Below are 20,127 nucleotides of genomic sequence, written 5' to 3'. Positions count from 1 at the left end.
CAGCACCCTATTATCCCACTGGGAGTGTCTCAATTGCTATTTCAGGGTGGCATCATTTTAGTCTGCACAAACCTTAAAACTTTCTTCAGCATCTATGACCTCTATAAAAAAGTTGAGGATACTGAATATTGCATACATTACCTTCAGCGTGACGGTTTTTTTTTAGTAGACCAGAGATCTCTTGATACACTAAGGAGTCGTGTAGTATCGTTTGCTTCTTTTGCTAGAAATGTTTTTTATTAATGTTATTTTTAATCCCTCCCTTATTGCCACCAAACAATTCTCAGCTCTGCTTGATGCCAAATTGTTTCACTTGTAAAGTCTTAAAACCATTTGTGGCAAACTGTAAGCAGCATTTCCTTCCCTTTTCCTAGCCCCCAGCCTCACAACAAAAGCTAAAGCTTTATCAATTTATCAAGAACCATGTAAACTGCTAGTACACAAACAGACACACACTTGCATGCACAGAGAGACATTAAGGATACTAACAGGGATTTTGGGCCTCAGAGCCAGTCATTAATTAAAACTTCACTTACTGCGATATTTTTCTGTGTATCTGTGTGTGTTTGTGAGCTGCTGTGTAGGAGTGTTTTAATTCTGGAGCATAAAGGCAATCAAGAGAAATTAATTCAATACCTGTCCATCCAGCCGATGCAGTCTTGGAGTCTTGGTCCAATACACCTTCACAGGACATAGACAAGCAATACAATATATGAACAACACTCAGGTACTCATAGGTTGTAGGTAAAACTGTTACGGGAGAAAAGCAAAAGGGTAAATAATAGTAACTAACATTAGATAGAATATGTTGATATTCTTTCTTCAGAGATATTTAATTTTGGTTACTCTCTAGCACATGTCAGACAGCACCAAAATAGCTTTGAATGGTAGACTCCTGGCACCTGGCAAGTTCCACAAAGAGGCCACATTGGCTCTTGTTTATGTTTTTCACTTTCCAAGAACTCTGCAAGTGTTAAGTTTCAGAGTGACAGAATACATAGCTGCCTTCCGATGAAAGATGTTGTCAGTTCCATTAGTCATCTCCTGTTGCCCTTTAGAGCCTTCAATATGCAGTGTTCACTTCTAGTTGCATGTGCACTTTGCCAAATATAGCTGCTATTTTGAATGTTTGGAGGTAGCTGTCTCTCTGTGTCTCGGTGCATCTCAGTTTCTTCTCCTGTTAGCTTGTTTTTAGAGAGGTGGACTTGTTTGGGAAGCTGTACCTGTGACAAAGTGTCAGTTTGGTGTTTTCCATTTATGACTACATTGCTATGCTCGAGTGAGCAGGAAGCTGTCACTCAGAAGAGGATAAATAACCCACAGGGAAGTGACATAACCCCCCTGTGGAGTTAAATGCAAAATGATTTCTTTCCAAACCTTGTTGAACGTTATATTGAGCGACGAGTGGCTAGTAGGCAGCGGAGATTGGCAGCGTACCCCATTGAAACTTCTTGCTATCATTCTTTTTTTGCCTCTTGCTCATTTTCAGCTTCCCCTCTCTATCTCCCTTTTCTTGAAGGACGCAGGGAGTATAATTTTATGTTTGTAAAGTGTGGGTAGTGGGTGCTTTGTGAGCATGTGCCATTTATGTGAAAGTCCAATTCACACGGAATGAGCCGATGGGTGAAGATAACAAAAATATTCTGGTTCTTACCACTTTGTAAAGTGTTTTTGCTTGATGGTGTTGGAAAGTGATGATCTAGTGGCTACTTCCTTGGAAATCTCACAAAAATTTTTCATCCTCCAAACAACCAAAATCCCTGTTGATTTCGTCCATTTCAGTCAATTTTTTCTTGTAAAATGTTGAAAATGTTTTACAGAACCTCACTGCTTTTTACTTTCATTTATGTTTTATTGGACTGAATGAAGATTTATGAAGTAATAACTAAGATGCTTTACTTCTTGTTGTGGAAAGAGCATTTAAACACACCACTCTGCCTTGTCCTTGTACTGACTGCACTTACCCCTGGGTGCAGTTGGCATGACAGGGATGACATTCATTGTTGACTTCAGCATACTTGAAGATGAAGCTGTTGGCACCTTGCAGGCCGTCGGGACACTTTTCCACACAGTTCGGACCGTCCTTGAAATGAAGGCATTTCACGCAATGCTCTGGGCCCTGTGGGTGATAGCAAAATAGAAAAGAGAGAGAAAACAAAAAGCTTTTTATTTTTCCCCAGATGCGTATTTAGAGAACATGCTTGCTTTATGAGAGTCTGAGCATTGCATTTCACATCACAATTCCATCTGTAAAGGTACCGTAAAGAACAATTAGCTTTACATTAAGTTATTTTGTCTCTGGCAAGGTATAGCTATCATAACACATAACTATATCATGGACCAGTCGTTCTTGAATATTATGAAGGCCAGATATCACTGCTGAATCTACCTAGTTCTTGATTCTACATCTATTATTGAGTTTTGAGCATAGTTTAAATTCATTGTGGATTTTCAGAAGGCAGTGCAGAATCAAAACTAGACGTATCGGCTCAAACAAATTAATACACTTAGCTGAATGTGAGTTGTCTTTAATCAGATGGTTTTTTTTTAACCACTAGCAAAGCTTTGAGCAGAATTTTGGTAGGGTATTTGATGACTTGTTTTGTGGAAAAATAAGTAGAGATTAATTGCATTTGATTCTTTGACACAGAACCAAATTTTAATTACAGTCTACAAGTTTTGAGCTCTGGAAGTATATTCAAAAAGTTAATGTCATCCATTGCTTTAATATTTAAAAAGTTTTCATGTTGGAACACCCAGTTGTGTCCAAGTTTAAACAGTTAAGCTGATGGTTTGAGGTTATATTAAAAGATTCCAGAAATCCTCCTTCATTACTCCATCCACTCGCTGATATCTACCATTTCCACAGGCGGCAAAACATCTCCACAACATGGTATCTTCACCACCTCACTTAACAGTTTGTACAGTGTTCTTTGGGGAAGCTTGAACAAGCTTAATGCTCTTCACATACAACCAAGCAGTTTGGCCAGACAACTTAATCTCTGTCTCGACTGACCATACAACTTTCTACCAGAGTAGTTTTTTGTTTGTTCAGGTCACCTTCTCAAAATCTTAGTAAAGTGAGAAAGTCTGGTGCAGAGGGAGAGCAAACAGAGGCAACACACGAGATGTGAAGCTGGGGTTTGGAGAGAAGGAAAGTTAAGAAAAAAGTAATAAGTACTGTACACTAATAAGGGAAGGGAAAGGGAGAGGAAAGACATGGATGCAGAACAACAGAGAAGAAGAGAGACAGTACAAGTGAGCAAAATATAACGAGAAAAGGGAGAAAAAAAGGGAGAAGGCAGACGAGACGCATAAAGCAGTGTGAGCAGAGCAGGCAGATAATAACCATCGCTCACAGCACACACAATGACCATAACAATACGCCTAGAACAGGATTTATGGAGCTAATATAAGCGAAGGAGGAGGTAGAGCAGAGGAGGGGGGAGAGAGGGGTGATGAGCTCTCCCAGACAGGCCTCGTAACATCAGCAGGACGAAAGAACATGCGAGTGGAGATCCAATCAACAGCCACTGCTTTGCGTAACGTGAACAGCATAAATGTGCAATTTGCATATGCACAATGATATTGAGAGAAACACTTATTTTTTTTTTACATCTGCAGCATATATAACAAAAACATGTAAGAGCTGAATACATACACATGTTACTCCAACTTAGCAAAAGGCCACTGAGATACAAAGATGACAACATATTTGTATCTCCTTCCTTTGACGAGTGGAGAAGTATACATAAGTGCTTGTTCTTAAAAAAAAACTAAAATTGTGTTTTGTATGGACCCGCGTTCCTGCATGTGTGTATAGGTACCATAATAATACAGTAATTCTGTACAGTTTGCATGTGTGCATGAACATATACTTAACCCAAATAAATTATGTAAATTGAAAGTCTCACTGCTCTCACTGGATTTTGCATTGAGCCAGGTTTTTATGAATGTCATCCTTCCCATGGCTGTGTGTGGGGGTGCGTGTGAGTACTACAGTCCTGACACATCAGCGAGCTAAATTATGTGACAGAGTGAGCAAACAGTGTTTGGTCCAGCAGAGCAACCAAAGCACCCTGCAGGAAATTTAAATTGCTCTTTCTGTGCACTTAACACAGGAGTCTGTGTGTGATGCTTCAGTGTGCGTGTGTTCATGAATATTCCTTTCTTCTCTTTACACTGGGAAACCACAAGAATTTATCAAAAATCTTAATAGTATCAGAAAATGGTAAAAATGTACTTAAGTCTGACGAAATGGATAAATGTAAAACCCACAAATCAACACCACAAAAGGATTTTAGCATTAAACGCAAAGAGAACAAAAAAGCTTGCAGTGTGATGGGCTTCCTGGAGGTGAAATGAGCAAGTCAGGAGTCTGCATCACTAACCAACAATGACATCTACTTTAGATCTCTAATGATTACCTATTCTGACCATAACATAACCTCTATTCATGCATGTCGTCATACCTCCAGTCTCTTGTCGCAGGGGGCATTTGGCCTATCAAATACTAAATGCAAGCTGTAATGTAATTGCCATGGGCTGAGTGGCTAAAACACAATTGCTGGAATCCATTTGTGTCCCTGTGCTGCGCAAAAGACATCTACTCAGGGTCCAAAAGGTTAGCCTTAGTACAAAACAGGAAAAGGTACAAAGTTGAAAGGTAACAAGTGGACAGCCAAGACATTAAAAACAGCTCATCTACTCCTATAACAATATACTACACTTGGAATCAACCATAGGTGTTCTAACTTTGACCACACGCACACACAGTTCCACAACTCTAAACTATAATGACAAAGTACAAGTGATTGGACATGAAAGACAACCCATACCACCCCGACCTGCATCTGTCACACATTTTCTATCTATCAAAATGCAAACTGAGATTTTAAGACAAAGCAAAAGATCATGGTCCTCGTGCGGCTGTGGGTGTACCGTTAACAGGTGACAGACAGAAATAAGTGTCAGTGACTCATTCACCCCTCTTTACGTCATTCTTTTGTACACCTGCTACATTTGTAATTTTTCAAACCCAGCATTTTTTGCTTGATTGGAGGGTGGATGAGTGGGTGGTTTGGCTTTGAAATAAATTAATAATATCTCTATTAATATAATAAAGTTAGTCAATTATCCAATAAAAAAATTATGCCCTTTTTTTCTCAGTTACTTTGCTAAAAAAAAAACAGAAAAAAATGAGAAGAAAACATATTATTTCTGTACTTTCTATTGTTATTTACATACCTCATGGCTTCAAGCTTTAAGGCAGATTGAACTGTGACAGCGTTTAATGACAAAATGTTCCCGTATGCTATTCTCCTTAAATATAAAGACAAAAGACCGTGTGCACAAGCATCCATCAAACTCTTTTTGTAATGGTCAACGTGTGTGAAATCAATACTTCAGTCTGACTCAATATTGTTGTCTGTTGGGACAAACTTACCGGCCCATGGCAGCTCAAAGAGTCATCATCTGCTCGTTCACATTGGGCATCACACTCCACACACACTGACCCATTGGCATATTCTCGGATATCCCTGAGAGAAATGGAGAGAGAAAGAGGTGGAGCAAATAATTATTTGTATAATAGAACCACGAGTGTTCTATAATCGCGATAATGTCCCTGGTCAGTTAGCTCTATTAATAAAATATGGCTCTTTACGGGAATTGTAGGTGTGAGAAGATATGAACACTAAAAGAGCAGCGATTTTTGTTTCACTTGATGTGGAAATAGAGCAATCAACACTTTTATTTATATCGTCTGTGCTAGCTAATGTAATAATGTAATCATGTTAAAAAAACAGACAGAAAAAAATAAATCTAACAGCAACATTTTGTCATTAACCCTGCCAAATACTAAGAGGAATATATAAATTAGGGGGTTTTATTTACACTTTTCAACTTAAATTATTTTTTCATGATTTTGCTTTCGGGGTCTCAAACCATATTTAGTATCCCTGTTCCTGTTGAACAATGCAGCACCTTGAAAAGGAGTTCTCACGACAGAAAATGCAATGTAACAAGTTTTTGAGAAAGTCTCCGTTAAACTAAGAATGACATGCTGAGCTCTCATCAAAGAAAAACCAAAATCTCTTTTTCACACTTCCTCACATTTTATCCTTTAGATTGTTCTTTTTAAGGGCTTATCTCATCACTGAACATGCTCTGTAAATCATCCTTTTTCAATCAATAATGTCTGCCTCAATCCAGAGCAAACATGGAAGATGGCATGTCTGAGTAAGGTAGAAGAATTATAACTGTGGGGGTCAACAGTACCCCCGGAGTACAGGGGTGCAGTGCCAGTAAGGGGCGCAATGTTTTCAAAAATCAATTAATTTAAGTGCTGTGTTATTCAATTTCTGAAATCTGCTTATAATAGTGGAACACCAGAGTGGCCTCAAGAAGTCATTAAATCTGACCACATGGCAACTGAGTTGGCACTTTGCCTTTGTTACAACAGGAGACGGAGAATTAATTCCAGGTTCTGGTCTTCTGGTCAGTGAGGGAAAGACAGCAATAGAGGAGGAAAATGTTGCCATCCCAGTGGAAATTAAATCAAATTAGTATTAATTATGCTTCATTTGGCCTTCATAAAACCTTCAAGGAGGCAATGAAGGCAAGCCTTTGTCATGTGAGCAATGGTTTAAATAATAAAGGCTGCAGTGTTGCTGAAGATCTTAGTGCTTGTAGGACTTGCAGGCCACATAATGTCCTGCTGTCCCGTGTTTGCTGTTTCTTTTAAACAAAAAATGGAACTAAAGTGGATAAATCTCAGTCTGTTAGTAATTTGGTGTTCATCCGATTTACTTCAAATATGCCAGGTGTACAGTTCTGGAGATTACAGGAATTGCTGAGCTCTCCTGTTCTGTGTGTTAGGCTTTGGGTGGAGCCTAAGTCTCGTGAATGTGTGACCTTAGAGGTCACTATTTCAATCAGCCATAACATGGCGATATTCTGCCGTGAAAACTCTTGGCATTCACATGCACGTTGATTGGACACGTGCCACACATCAAAATATTTTTGCAGACTTCTAATCGGAGCTCAACAATGTGCAGGTGACCGTAATGTTACAGCTGATTGGTGTACAATTACAAACAAAATAATACAAATTTGGATTTGCAAGTTTACAAGAACAAGCAGAGCATGCATGTTTATTACTGTCAATTTGTTGTTATAAATTAGAATTCCAATTTTGTCTTTTTTTTTGTTGTTGTTTTCTTATGTAGATTTTTCCAAGAAAAACTCAAGCTCAATAAACACTGAAAGTCACCATCTTTATTTTATAAAAGGGAACAATTATAGAACAGAAAATTGGAATTTGATTCATAAGCACTGACCAGGAATTAAACAAAGACTAATTGATTAAATATTTTAAGAATAACTAATGTAACACAAAGGGCTGAAATTGTGAAGGATGAAGGGGTTGTATCAATCAACTGAATCAGAGTTTGGTGCCAGTTGTGCTGGTGACACAGAAGCTGTGAGTGGTGCTGATGTGCAGGTGGACAGGGAGGCAGGGCGTGGCCCCGTGCGCAAGCAGTGACTGTGACACGCAGTGACACGCCTAGCCCTCCTGCCCTAACAACAGCTCCAGGTCCTCCTTATTCCTCTCCAACGCTGCCACCAATTTGTGGTTAACAAGTGGTAACTCTGAACTTAAAAGTCTGCGGAAAGTCTTTTCAGCAGGTCTGCAAGGGGGAAAATAATCTAAAATGTCATTAATAAAACTCCCTGGGGTAGCAGGTTTTCCTACCTTTTTCCTGGGAAAGTAGATAACATCAAGGGACTCTTATTGCTATGACACTCTGCAGGGGTGTCTTTTGTTATCCACCACTTTTTAAATTGTTCTTTACGCCCTCTGGCTCTTAACAGCATCCTTTGTAAACAGGCAAATTACAGCTGAACTTGAAAACTTAAAACTTAGAGCTGTTCTTGAAAACTTTTGCTGTAGTGTGGCTCTTATCTTATATCAACAAAGGACTTATATCAACAAAGGACTACTGTATTTTAGTCAAAACCCTTGCCTGCTCATTTCACTCTTCTTCAACATACTAGTGTAGGCACTAGTTTCTGCATCCTGATCTGTTTGTAACATTTTTAATGTAGGATGATGATGGTGTTAGTGAAACTGGGCCTAAAACTTACACAGTAAACTATCATCGCTTAAAGCACGTTTAACAGCTGCTCATTCATTATATTTCAAACTACAAAAAAAAAAAAACAAGCAAGTGCAGTGCCAAATTTGAGGCCACTCAGGTGATGGGTGGTCCGATTCTTCTCCTGTTCTGAGGGGGTGATCATTAGGCTGGAGGGTGGGGGCTTAGTGGCTCCTGTTCCTGCCTTGTAACATAATCAACGGCATTGTAATACCACCTGTGAGCTCACAGATTACTTGACAGTTCAGGCTCATATGCCAGATAAACACCTCCCTGATGGTATTATAATCCTCCATGACTTCAGAGGAATTTCCTTTGATGGTTAGATGAATTAAAACTCTCCTCTCAGAGGGGAAAACAAACTATCAACACTTAAAGCACTTAACAGCTGTAAAGTGCTTTATTATATGTAGGAAACAATAAATATGAAATATAGTCAACTGCATTTCATACAGAGTGTTTTCAATCAAATCCATAATGTCTCCTTTGCAGACAATGAACACAAACAACATGAGAAAAACATTTGTTTTTCTTTCTTATCTGAGAGATGCATGTTTGATTGTGTTCATGCTGTTGGAGTGAGTTTCATTTGCTCTTGGCATTTGCTAGAGTGCCACATTTTATTTTACAGCGCAAGCTGCTGGGTCTGCTACAGCCCTGTCCATAACTTTAAAAGCCTCTTGCCGGTTACCATAGAGCATTGACAGACATGTTCTACTGCTCTAACTGTATATCTCCAAGGTCTGTCACTGACCATGCAAGATACTGCCGAGAAAACTTGAGGGAGACTGCAGCACACACAGGAGTGATTGCGCTATTTTTATTTTTTTTTACAATGTAAGCAGTATAGAGGTTATGGCTCTGAAGGCTAATCCACACTGTTATAACAAAAAGAAAAAGCAAGAAACTGAAATCTAAATCAGTGGTATGGATGTATATCATTATTGGGTGTTATAAACTGTATCTTACAAACATATATAGATTCAAACTGTGATTGTGCATGGCTGTATTCACAAGTTGTAACATATAGTAATAAAAAATATTTTGGCTGTGGAGAAGATGAAGATTTCCCAACATTTCTGCTTTAGGGTTCAGTCTCAGTAAACTCGTCTTTTTCAATCTATCTGTATATTCATCCTTTAAAAAACATTTTTTTTTTTCACTTTTATCAGGAACCCACTATTATCAAGTTGAGCATTTAATTTATGTCATGCTAATGCCACCTGGCTTGTTGCAAAGACACCTGAATATGTTTGGCCTGATTTTGCACCCTGTGTGCTAAACAAAAGGGGAGTCGGGACAGGACCAGCAGTAATTATGTTTACACCTGGAATGACAAAAGTGAGACCAGCTTTTGGACGACCGAATGGGCTTTTTAACACACATTACATTTGTACTCAAAGAGCATGGGTCCAACTGATCTGTGTTTCTGTGTGTGTTGATGCCCTGTCGATTTGCTTAGTGGCAATCTATTTGGCAGAGACAATGAGGTGATTGCAGAAATGAGGAAAAAAGCTATTTTCTGATTTTATCTTCACTTTTATATTGTTTTTCTTGGCTAACCTACAAAGGGGTGTTTAGATGGGTGAAATAATACTCCATCTACTGTGATCTTGTTTGGTTTTGTTTTGCTTAATTTTAGTCAAAGCTATACTGGAATCCAAGTAGAATAAAGGAAATTGTTATCTGTTTGGGCACTGGACTGAGAATTTCTTGCTGCCACTATGCTGCCATGGTAATGCATGTAAAACAGAGACACTTCCAAAGTGTTGTCAGAGGAAAGGGGGATGAAACATACACTAGTGGTTGAAGTGATATTCTGAACATGTTACTTGTTACATTGAACGTTGGTTTTTAAAAACACAGCAGACTTACAAATAATCTCATTCTGTTTTTACATATATTTCTTAATAAAGTTTATTTCAAGCAATGCTGCTTTTGAAAGGTCTTATGTGCAAGAGGAACATCGTATTTTCTTTCAGCTGTGGATTGCAAAGAGAACAGTTGAGATTTATTTCTGAGACCACTCCCTTAGACAGTCCTTAGCAAGAATGCTACCCAGCCTAAAGCCATGCACACATTCATTTGTCACATTCAGTACAGTATTGATCTGCTGTAGCTGAGAGTATGCATGCATGCGTGTGCATTTCTTACCCATCATAAAGGTTGCAAGAATCCACACAGGTTCGTCCACGACTGAAATACCGGCAGGACAGGCACTGGTCTGGGCCGGGACCCCAACATCCAGCATCTGAACACAGTGGGTCGCAAACCATATGCTCCCTGGCTGCTCAAAACACATACACAAAGGTAGTGTGAGAATAAAGGAATGGATTGATGCAGGGTGCACCTATTACAATTCAGACACAGGATGATCTTGACGTTTGTACAAATTTGTTGGTTATAAAGTTTGCAAAAAAAAAAAAAAATCGCATCACCCATGAATAGACACAAGGTTAGATGTACCGAGGAACAAGATATTTGGGAGAGCTAAATTTGGAAATGAATCAACCACATGACAGCTATTAATTTGCCTCTAAAAGCTAGTCTCTTATGGCGACAACATCCCTAAACAAAGTTAAGACTAACTGCAGCAAAGGAGGGCTGTGTGGGGCTGAAGGACTAAACTGTTTTTCCTCATAAAGCAAGACACTGTCAAACACTACCCACTCAACAATAACATATCAGTTACCCTACTGAATAAACTGAAAGACAGTCCTGTTGGTCCTTTATAAACAAAAAAAAAAGGAAAAAGAATTCTCACATTTTTAACACATCCCTTCAATTGACTCAATTCAGTCAAGGGCTGCGGTAGCAGTTAGTTCTGTGTGGATTCTTTTAGTTTTCCTTATGTGTAGCATGAGCACAACTCTGTGATATGGGTTCCAGTGTTGTTAGCAAAAGGAGGGATCTGTGTTGCTTCATTAGAAAAGTGCTGAGCACACAATGACAAATCACCACTGGGACCCAAAAAACACCTGCAGATGCCACATAGATTTTCTTAATTTAACTTTGACTCAAAGAAAAAACAGTTATTTCAAAGATTCTTTCTGTCTCGCTCTTTCTCAAAGTAGCAACCAAACCAGGCTTTCTCTGGATCTCTCTTTGCTATATTTCTTTTCTTATGCCCCCCCCAACAGTCAGTTCTTCAAAGGTTGCAACATTTGAGAGAATTACATTGATAAAATGAAAGCCTTAAAAAAACATGGTGCTGTGAACTATGGATACGTTGGGAACTTTGAGCATCCCCATTTTAGTTTCTCTTCTCTTTTCTGCACTTCAGCTTGCTACAAACATTGTTATAAAGAGGCCCCTGCTGTTTCCACTGTACTGGCCCGATGTAAGCCACAGGCTTTGCCTCTGTCATCCAAACTCATGTTCAGAAAGCTCCGAAAATTCTGACAGAAGCATCCAGATACACAAAGAAGGCAAAAATCAAGTGTGCCTTTTGAGGGCAGAAGATGAAAGCTTTGCCATTCACAAGGCACAAAACTACTTCTGCTGGGCTTCTAGCACCATGGGTAAACTGACCAGGCAGAGAGAAATGAAGAGGAAGAGGAGGAGGAGGGATGGGTGCTGAAGAAAAGACATTAGCTGTGCGGCGAGATCAAAAACATACCAACTTCAGATGTGTCTGAAATGATTGGGAAAGAAAAGCCCTGTGAGCAGAGTTTGATAATGATTAAAAAGGCATTACAGAAGGACCGAAGGAAGGAAAGATGGAGAAAAGAAAGTCAGACTCAGTAGTGAAATAAATACTCATTGGGTAAATGAAAAAAGAAGAGTTGTGATTACAATCATTGGGCTGGGAGGTGTTGGAACTAAACACATCCCCTAAATTACACTGAAAGTGAATAATTTCCTTCTGTCACCTAGAATAGGCTATTGCTGACGCTTAATGCGCTACATTGTTGCTCCAAGAAATACTCACTGTGGAATTTATAGAGCGCTGTGCTCATACTTAGCATTTTGACTGGTAAGAACAACTCTGGTGCTATTGAAGACATTACAGTTGTCATTACTGTTGCCTCATATATGTGCAAAATCATAAACACATGGCTGATGTCAGATTGTATCTGAACTTGGGATGAGGTGACACTCCACTGTAACTAGTGGTTAGAATTTGGATTGTTTGTAACACTAACCCAAGAACTCTCACATTGGACCCATCTGTGAGACCCTTATCTCTATCCACGCACTAAATCAAAGCATGGCAGAAAGACAGACTTCATAAGACTTCAAAGACTTCATACACACAGTTGCCACTTTAGTGACCTTGCTACGAGATTTGGCAACTTTTCAGATCCCTTTGTCAACTAACATTTAAAAATGTGTTTTTGTTCATCTACTGTCCTTGGAAAGTAGCTGAGGTCTTAATGGTCCTCCGTGATGCTCAGCAACCTTGGGGCAATCTTCCTTCAGACTTGCAGGCACGGGGAAGTAAGACCTCACACTCGTACATTCAAGATAAAGGCCAGAATACAGGCACACTCCAAATTTTAGACATTGACTTAATGAGCAGGTGGATACAGTGACTCACTTGACCGCAGTCTGTTCAGCGAGGGACATGGGGACAAGGGTCAAACCCTCCCCACGTGGTGCCTCCACGAGCAGAACCAATCACGAGTACAGTAATACATTCTTTCTTCCTTTATTTTCTTTTGTTTCCCATGTTAATAAGAAATCCCCTTTCTTCAAACAAGGCGCATGTTAATTTTCTGTGTGGCTGTAGAGGTCTATAGACTTTAGGAGGCCAACCAAATCTGGCTTGTGAGACGTCTCTCCATTTGAATCTGGGTCGAGCCACACAGGAATAATGTGAGGTCAAACGGAGGTAGTGCATTAGGATGAATGATAAAGGTGTAATGTGTGCTGCCCTAAAATATGCAGCAAGACTAAGAAGAGCAACATGACAATGTCAGATAAAGACGGTCTGCACACATCCACTCAAGACCTCCTCTGTGGGTTTATATTCAGGGCAGAACTGTGGAGACATTCTTTTTAGAGTTATGTCTAATAGCTGAGTCTATTCAATTTGGTATGTTAGCGCACTTTCTGATGTAAAGTTTTGAATAAATGTGGTCGGAAAACAACATGTCTGTACTCAGGAACCATCCTTACAAAAGAAAGACATTTTAACACAAATTACTCCTGTTTTGTAGCTCTATGGTTCTTTTTTGTCAAAGATTTGACTCAATGGAACTCCAATGGCTGAAAACTGGCCTCTATAGTTCAATACAAGACTACAGAGCTCTAAAAAGGATAATAAAATATAAATGTAAACATGCCTTATTTTTGCATACAATACTTTCCAAAAACAGATTGTGCCTAAGAAAGATTTGATCTATTTTATGTATTTTCTAGTTTAAAGCTAAAAATACATATTTAGCAATTCTGTTCATAAACAGCATTAATCCGAATGCTCATCATCTAATTACAGTACAATTGAACTTAACTGATTTGTAAACAGTAGAAACAGCCTGTCTAGAAAAGCACAAACTATTTAAAAATGAGCCTGTCAAACCACAGACAGAAAAGAAATCCTCAGCAATCAGATCCAAAGAGTTCTGGTTTATGAGGGTAAAAAGCTTTAGTCTCACTGTCTGAGTAGACAGTACAAACTAACCTTTTTTTTTTGTTAATCTGACTGCCTTAAATTGATTATAAGTGATAAACCCTTTTGAAAGAGTGGTGCAATTACATTCATTCTACAACTTTAATCGGGTGGATAATCACACTACATAATATTAAAGACAAAATGTGCAAAGTGGCTGCCCTGGTTTTAAGTTTCTCAAATAGCCAAATGACATGTGTGTATCATTAAAATTGCATGCATATTCATATATATATATAAAAAAAGAAGAAAGAAATGAAACGCTGACTCCTTCTCATAAGTCGTTTATGCCTTTAGTGGTCTGGTACCTACTCTTATTCCAGTGTCTGCTAGGCTCTATTATGCTTAAACACACACACACACACACACACACACACACCCACACACACACACACACACATACACACACACTCATAAAACACAAGTAAAAAACCATGTCAACGATTCTGAAATCACCCCTAAAGTCTTCAAAACCACTAAAAAGTGTGCATACTTTTTGTGTGTGTGTGTGTGTGTGTGTCTATGCTCAATGCCAAGAAACTGCCATGGGAAAGGAACACAGTGAACAGTGAAAAGGGCCAAACTCAATAATGCAAATATTGCCCCATTAATGAAGATCATACATAAATGAATAATGCCTGAATACTTGCAGCAGTGATGTTACAAAAAGTTCCTCAATTTTTTTAAACACAATCCTTCAATCAGTTATTTGCCCAATTTAGTTTGGCCAAAATTCTTACTCACTGAATGGTCCTCGTTCTTAATGATTTGATCGTGGAGTTAAAGGTTTTAAGTGTCATCTTAAATTGGTGAGACAATAGCTTGTACTCGTATGTAAACAAAACAAAAAAGAATTGTCGACAGGTAAGTGTGTTTCCACTCTTTTATGTTTGATGCTACTGTTGCCATCTGTGTTGGCAGAGTGAAGCTGTGGAGGTGTTCAGTTTCCCAGACAGAAAATGGTGTGTCCTGAAAAACTCGGTTGTGTCTGTGCAGTCCGCTCCACAAAAAAAAAACTATCAAGTACATTTTTCTGTATTTTTTCAATATGTAATCATTTGTTAAATGTAAACAGCTTTGTCAAAAGAGACACAAGGAGAGCTGTGCTTTTTCAGTGGTAATGGAGCGATGGAGCTGCACCTCTGATGTTAGACTGGAGAGCACATCACAAGCTTCTTACAAGCCCTTCATTACATTCTGATATCAAATTTATGTCATACTAGTGTTTTAAAAACGGGACGAAACATTGTAGCTCCAAAACTTTGTTTGGATTATGTTTAGATAGGGATCACTTACGGAACATCTAGCCTGAAGGAGGCCTCTATTTAGACTGTACATATTGCAGATGTTGAGATGTGGTTTGGGCACAACAACAGATCAAACGATATGGGATGCATTTCTATGGCCATTCTGCTCGAACGACTTTGTGTTCGAAGATAAAAAGCACATAGCGTAGTTTATTTCGTAAACAGATTTGTAACAACTGGAAATCAGTATGAATATTGAGATAAGCAATTTCTGAACAGTTGTGTGGTGTGATATGCACAGATGGAGAAAATATCAGAAACATATTTTATGAAAAAAAGGGCAAAAGCCAATTTTCATTGTCCAATCGTATCAGATGCCTTGAATGAAGTGAAATGAATATATTTATGTTAAAAAAAACATTTCTCTTTTGGCACATGTATTTAACGTGAGTGTTGTCTGAACTTACCGCACTCCTTCGGGCTTCGGTTGTTGCGGATGAGAACCTTTTGGTTTGCAGCGCGAAACAGTCTTGTCCAGTTGACAGTGTTGTAATAGCAAAGCTGGCTGTTCTCTGCAATGTGGACATTCCCAGCACTGATCTCTCTTAGCGACTGAAGCTGCAGTGATGAGATGCCCTGCTGCTTTAACACCAGCAGAGAGATCCCACTGAGAGGGAAAAATAGGTGGAGGGTGAGAGGGAGACAGGGCCAGACAGCAAAGAGGGAAGGCGTGAAGAAGAGTTGTTGAGATGAGGTGGATGAGATGCAGCAAAGGAAAGGAAAAGGCGAGAGAAAGGAAGATAAAATAGATATTTACAGGTTTATTTATTCATTTATTGGACATAGTCCAGCTTTGCTTTGTTGAATTCTCACATGGCCTCATTATAAAGTTTTAATGCATCCAACAATATTGGTTCTAGTTTTTTTTCCCAAATACCACCTTATTAAGAGAAATGTAACACCATCTGGAATACATTGTATCGAATGATGAAGTAAAACCACTAGTTAACCGGCATAGTCAAAAAAGGGAAATGTTGATATATCCTACCCCTAAACATTAGCATAGAATATTTGCATGTGAACATGGCGGGGAGGATTATTGCATCACCATAACGTAGGGCAACAGACATGTTGAACAGATGGCAGCTTGTTTGTTTATGTGCTCAGTATGTTGCACTTGTAAAAGGTAACCCGCGCACGAGAGCAGACAAGTCAGACGGAACATCTGATTTCTGGAATATATTCACATCACCTCATGGATGATGACATAAATAGAAAACATGCACTTTAAACAGACATAAAAAAGAATCAACTTGTCTTCTTTTTTTCTTGCAGTCAAATGTTCATTTATTGCCGAATGCTCATTTTCATTATGCAAAACTAAATATAAAGAATTAAAGAAATGGCTAAACAAAATGGTGCAACATTCTTACAGTAGGCAACTTTATTTTAAAGAAATACAATGTTAAAAAATCTCTGAGGCTCCCAGTTGCCTCAGCCGTAGTCTCATTTGTAAACAATTGCAGTACAAGATAATCAATTCAACATTAAACAATTTGTTTGTTCAGTCTCTTTAATATCAAAATGTTGCTGACATAAAATAATTAATATACGGCATCTATTCAACTTTATCTACAGAATATATTCCTTGTTTATAAACTTTGCAATGTGCTACCGCAACATTTAGTGAATCATTCTACCTGCCTCTGCCCCCTATTCCCCATCTGCACAGTTTAAATGTGACAAGAGACCAGTGGGGTGTCAGAGCCATCAAATAGACAGAGAGTATGCAGGATCAAGCACAGGGCAAAGGTGGGTGGCAGGCTGCAATTTGTACTGCAGCCTGCTGTTTCCATCTGCGGGCAGGTGCAGTGCAAATGCACATACTGTCACACACACAAACACATCAGCCAACGCTCATGTTGTTTTCATCCAAATGCCATTACACATTTTAGAGCGCTTTTTCAAAAACTGAAATGTAATTGATAAATAATTGTGCTCTATCAGCTGGGTTAAAACTGCAAAGTTCTTAAATGTCAAAAAGAAACCATTACAAACGTTTTCCAAGCACAATATTCTTTGGCAATAACAATAGCACTTGGAAAATTATTAATGTAGAACACTTAATCATAGAAGCCTGGCCAACCTCACCATATTTAATGTTAATTTTGAAAAATAAACCAACAAAAAAATATCCAAATGAATAAATCAGGTGATTATTAAATGCCATAGCTCGACACACAGAGTTTGCAATGATGAAGAAAATGTTCTTTACTTAAATGTTATCTGTTATCTGTTATCAGTGCTTTTAAAAATGTTTACTATTTTTGATTGGGAATAAAATATTGGTTTATGATAGTTGCAAATCATTGTATTCTTTACATTTGCATTTATTAATTTAAATTTAACACTATGCTCCAAACCTTTTAGAATTGGGGTAACTAAGCAATAAATCCCACTAAACATTCTAAAAGAGCATTATTGAAGCACAGCTATTGCATTATCAGATACCTGTACAGCGCTCTTCCTCCAATAGTTGCCAGGTTGGAGAAAACACTTAAGTCGGTCATGTTGTCAGGCCAAGACTGGATGTTCAGGTACCCTAAATGGAGAGACACACACACACAGGTTATAATGTGTCACGTGTAAAGATCTACTAGAATAAACATGTCTATTTCACACAGTGATAATGATGAAATGACAAGGGAGAAACAGCGTCTCTCTAGAATTAGCAATATTCCACAACCATGGCGACCGCACCACCTGAGTCCCATCGGAAAGCAGCCAAGCACATCTTAGCCAAACACATCGGCAAGGCAAATCCACAGCAGACTTTGGTGCAAAGTGTAAAGTCTGCCATATTAATATTTTTAAATTTTTTTTCTCCGCCTGTCTTCTGTTGAATCATTTAGAGGATTAAATGAAAAGCTAAGAGAATGGCTGTGGCTCATTTAGGATTTTTAATAATGGATTCAAAAGTATGAAATATTTAGTAGTGGAACAGTGGGTGAGAACAATCCCCAAGCCAACACCAGAAGACAAACAAAAAAGTTGGGATAAGGCCATGGAAAGGAGCAATGGAAAGGAATATCGTGGCTGTGATGGGATGTATAGCATACTCTCCAATCAATCAAGAGTAGCTCATTCCTTTCATATAACTTGAGGGATTTCCTCCCACAGCTGTGTAATTTTGTTTATCCAAAATTGGCTTGTTGACAAGAAAGCAATAACCTTCAACCGGATCTTCATCAGTTTGTGGACATCGTTTGGTTTGTAATGCCATTCCCCAGAGGAGCAGCAACGGGTCTGAACAAACACTTATTAACACCATTTGATGAGGAAAAGTAAAAAAAAAAAAAATAATTAAAATATAAAATATAACAGGTAAGTCTTAGAAATCATACACAAGGGCTTACACAAATGAGCATGAGCAGATGTGAAATACACATCCTCAAGCTAGAGACTGATGTCTTTTGCAAGAGCATAACAATTGCAAACCATTGAATTAAGCAATTATTATTAATTAATAAACAATAAATAGATCAATCTGAAGAGATATGAAAATTGTATCAGATATTTAAATAATTCTAAAAGATATAACTGGAAAATGGCTGTTTGTTAAAGCTATTTGCAGTTTTGGGATTTGTCTATCTTGCTTGTCATGCTGCTGTTTATGATACTTTGGGTGCATTTTATCCCAGACAACAATGTTATGGAATAGTTAGTACTGTATCTGTTGACATTAATAGTGTTAATGTCAAGTGTAATATTTGTTCATAAAGCTTGATTTAGGAAACAATGCTGCTGTGGTAACAGACTACTTCCCACAGCTTCAGTTCCAGATTGCAAAGTGGAACAAAAAATCCTGTACTTTTTGCAAGCTTTGCGAGGGGACGTCAGTCATGAACTTCGTAAACACAGAGATCTATAGAGATATACAAGGCAACCCTGAATGTTGATCACTTTGACTGATATCTAGAATGTTGACCCCTTACCCAGACTAGCCACTGCTTCAGTAGAATTACCCAGACCAGCAAGAAAATGGGTCAGAATCTGGCCAGAGGGAGCCACTTGAGCTTTACAAGATTGCTTTGAACTCACAGACTGGAGCATCATCACAGACATTATTGTGCTGAAGTGGTGAGTAGGCACATAGCTTAAAACCAGCGATATCACCGTCATAAAATGCAAAACTGTATGGCTCAGCCAGAAGCTACCGATTGCAAAAAGGTAAGTTTGCTACCCAGTCGGCTGATAAGGAGACAAAGCAGCCCTGAAGGACAAATATATGGGGGATTTCTACAACTGCAGAGGAATGAAGCAAACTGGGAACGCAGGTCCAAATGAGCTCAACAAACAAAGCCTTCACTGATGACTCTCTTCCTGAGACCTTAGCCCCTTTCAATGTCCACTTTAAAGCCCTGAGCAGTGTACCAGAACAAGACTCATCCACAACGTAATGAACTGAGTCATGAGCACTCCACCTAATTCCCCACACAAAAAAGTCACTAAATTTATCTGATGACACAAACAGTATTCAGGAAAGAGATGAAAAGCCTGCCTTGCAGGTGGACAAAAACTTATATCAGTGTAAAGATGGACGTCAGAGAGAGGTACGTAAAGTAATTGTACTTTGTTTAAAAAACATCTCTAATGCTGCTGTACCACCAACATTAGATTCTTTGAAGAATCTGCCTTTAAGGAGGCAGGATCAAATAGGATTGGCCCATTTACAAGTAGTTTAACCTTTAGAAAATTTAACAGACTAAACTCATTTATTGGCAAGATAAGAGAAAATCTTGCTCTCAAGTAGCACCGCATGGAGCATGTAGGTGGATATGATCTATAATGACATGTGGAGACCATTTAACCTCTGGTGGTTGTGAAAGCAATTGCAAGTAAAGTGTGAAAATGTTGTCCATGTTGGTGACGGTCATGTGGCAAAAAGAATGTATTTTAGCCCTCACCATGGTAATTTTCAGAACCTTAACTAAGTAGTTTTGATTTCTAACCCTCCCCAAGTGATATTATTAAACCCAACCAAGAAGTGCCAAAATGTGTTTACATGTAACCATAGCAACTAACAAAATAACATCCACAAAGTAAT

General features: G+C 38.6%; 1 protein-coding gene across 3 annotated transcripts in view; it reads right to left on the bottom strand.

Annotated features, from left to right (window-relative positions):
- Positions 1–20,127, bottom strand: part of erbb4b (erb-b2 receptor tyrosine kinase 4b) — a 300,850-nt gene that overhangs the window by 62,251 nt on the left and 218,472 nt on the right. For all 3 annotated transcript variants that reach the window (XM_075479846.1, XM_075479848.1, XM_075479847.1), the window contains exons 11-16: positions 17,532–17,622; positions 15,488–15,687; positions 10,314–10,446; positions 5,447–5,540; positions 1,965–2,119; positions 637–681 (exon numbers count right to left, since the gene is read on the bottom strand). In XM_075479846.1, the coding sequence (XP_075335961.1) occupies positions 637–681; positions 1,965–2,119; positions 5,447–5,540; positions 10,314–10,446; positions 15,488–15,687; positions 17,532–17,622 (718 nt within the window). The remainder of the gene's footprint in view (positions 1–636; positions 682–1,964; positions 2,120–5,446; positions 5,541–10,313; positions 10,447–15,487; positions 15,688–17,531; positions 17,623–20,127) is intronic.

Source organism: Odontesthes bonariensis, chromosome 12 (genome assembly GCF_027942865.1).
Source record: "Odontesthes bonariensis isolate fOdoBon6 chromosome 12, fOdoBon6.hap1, whole genome shotgun sequence".
NCBI classification, from domain to species: domain Eukaryota; kingdom Metazoa; phylum Chordata; class Actinopteri; order Atheriniformes; family Atherinopsidae; genus Odontesthes; species Odontesthes bonariensis.
The sequence above is the reverse complement of the archived record's forward strand: the minus strand, read 5'-3'. Positions and strand labels throughout refer to the sequence as shown.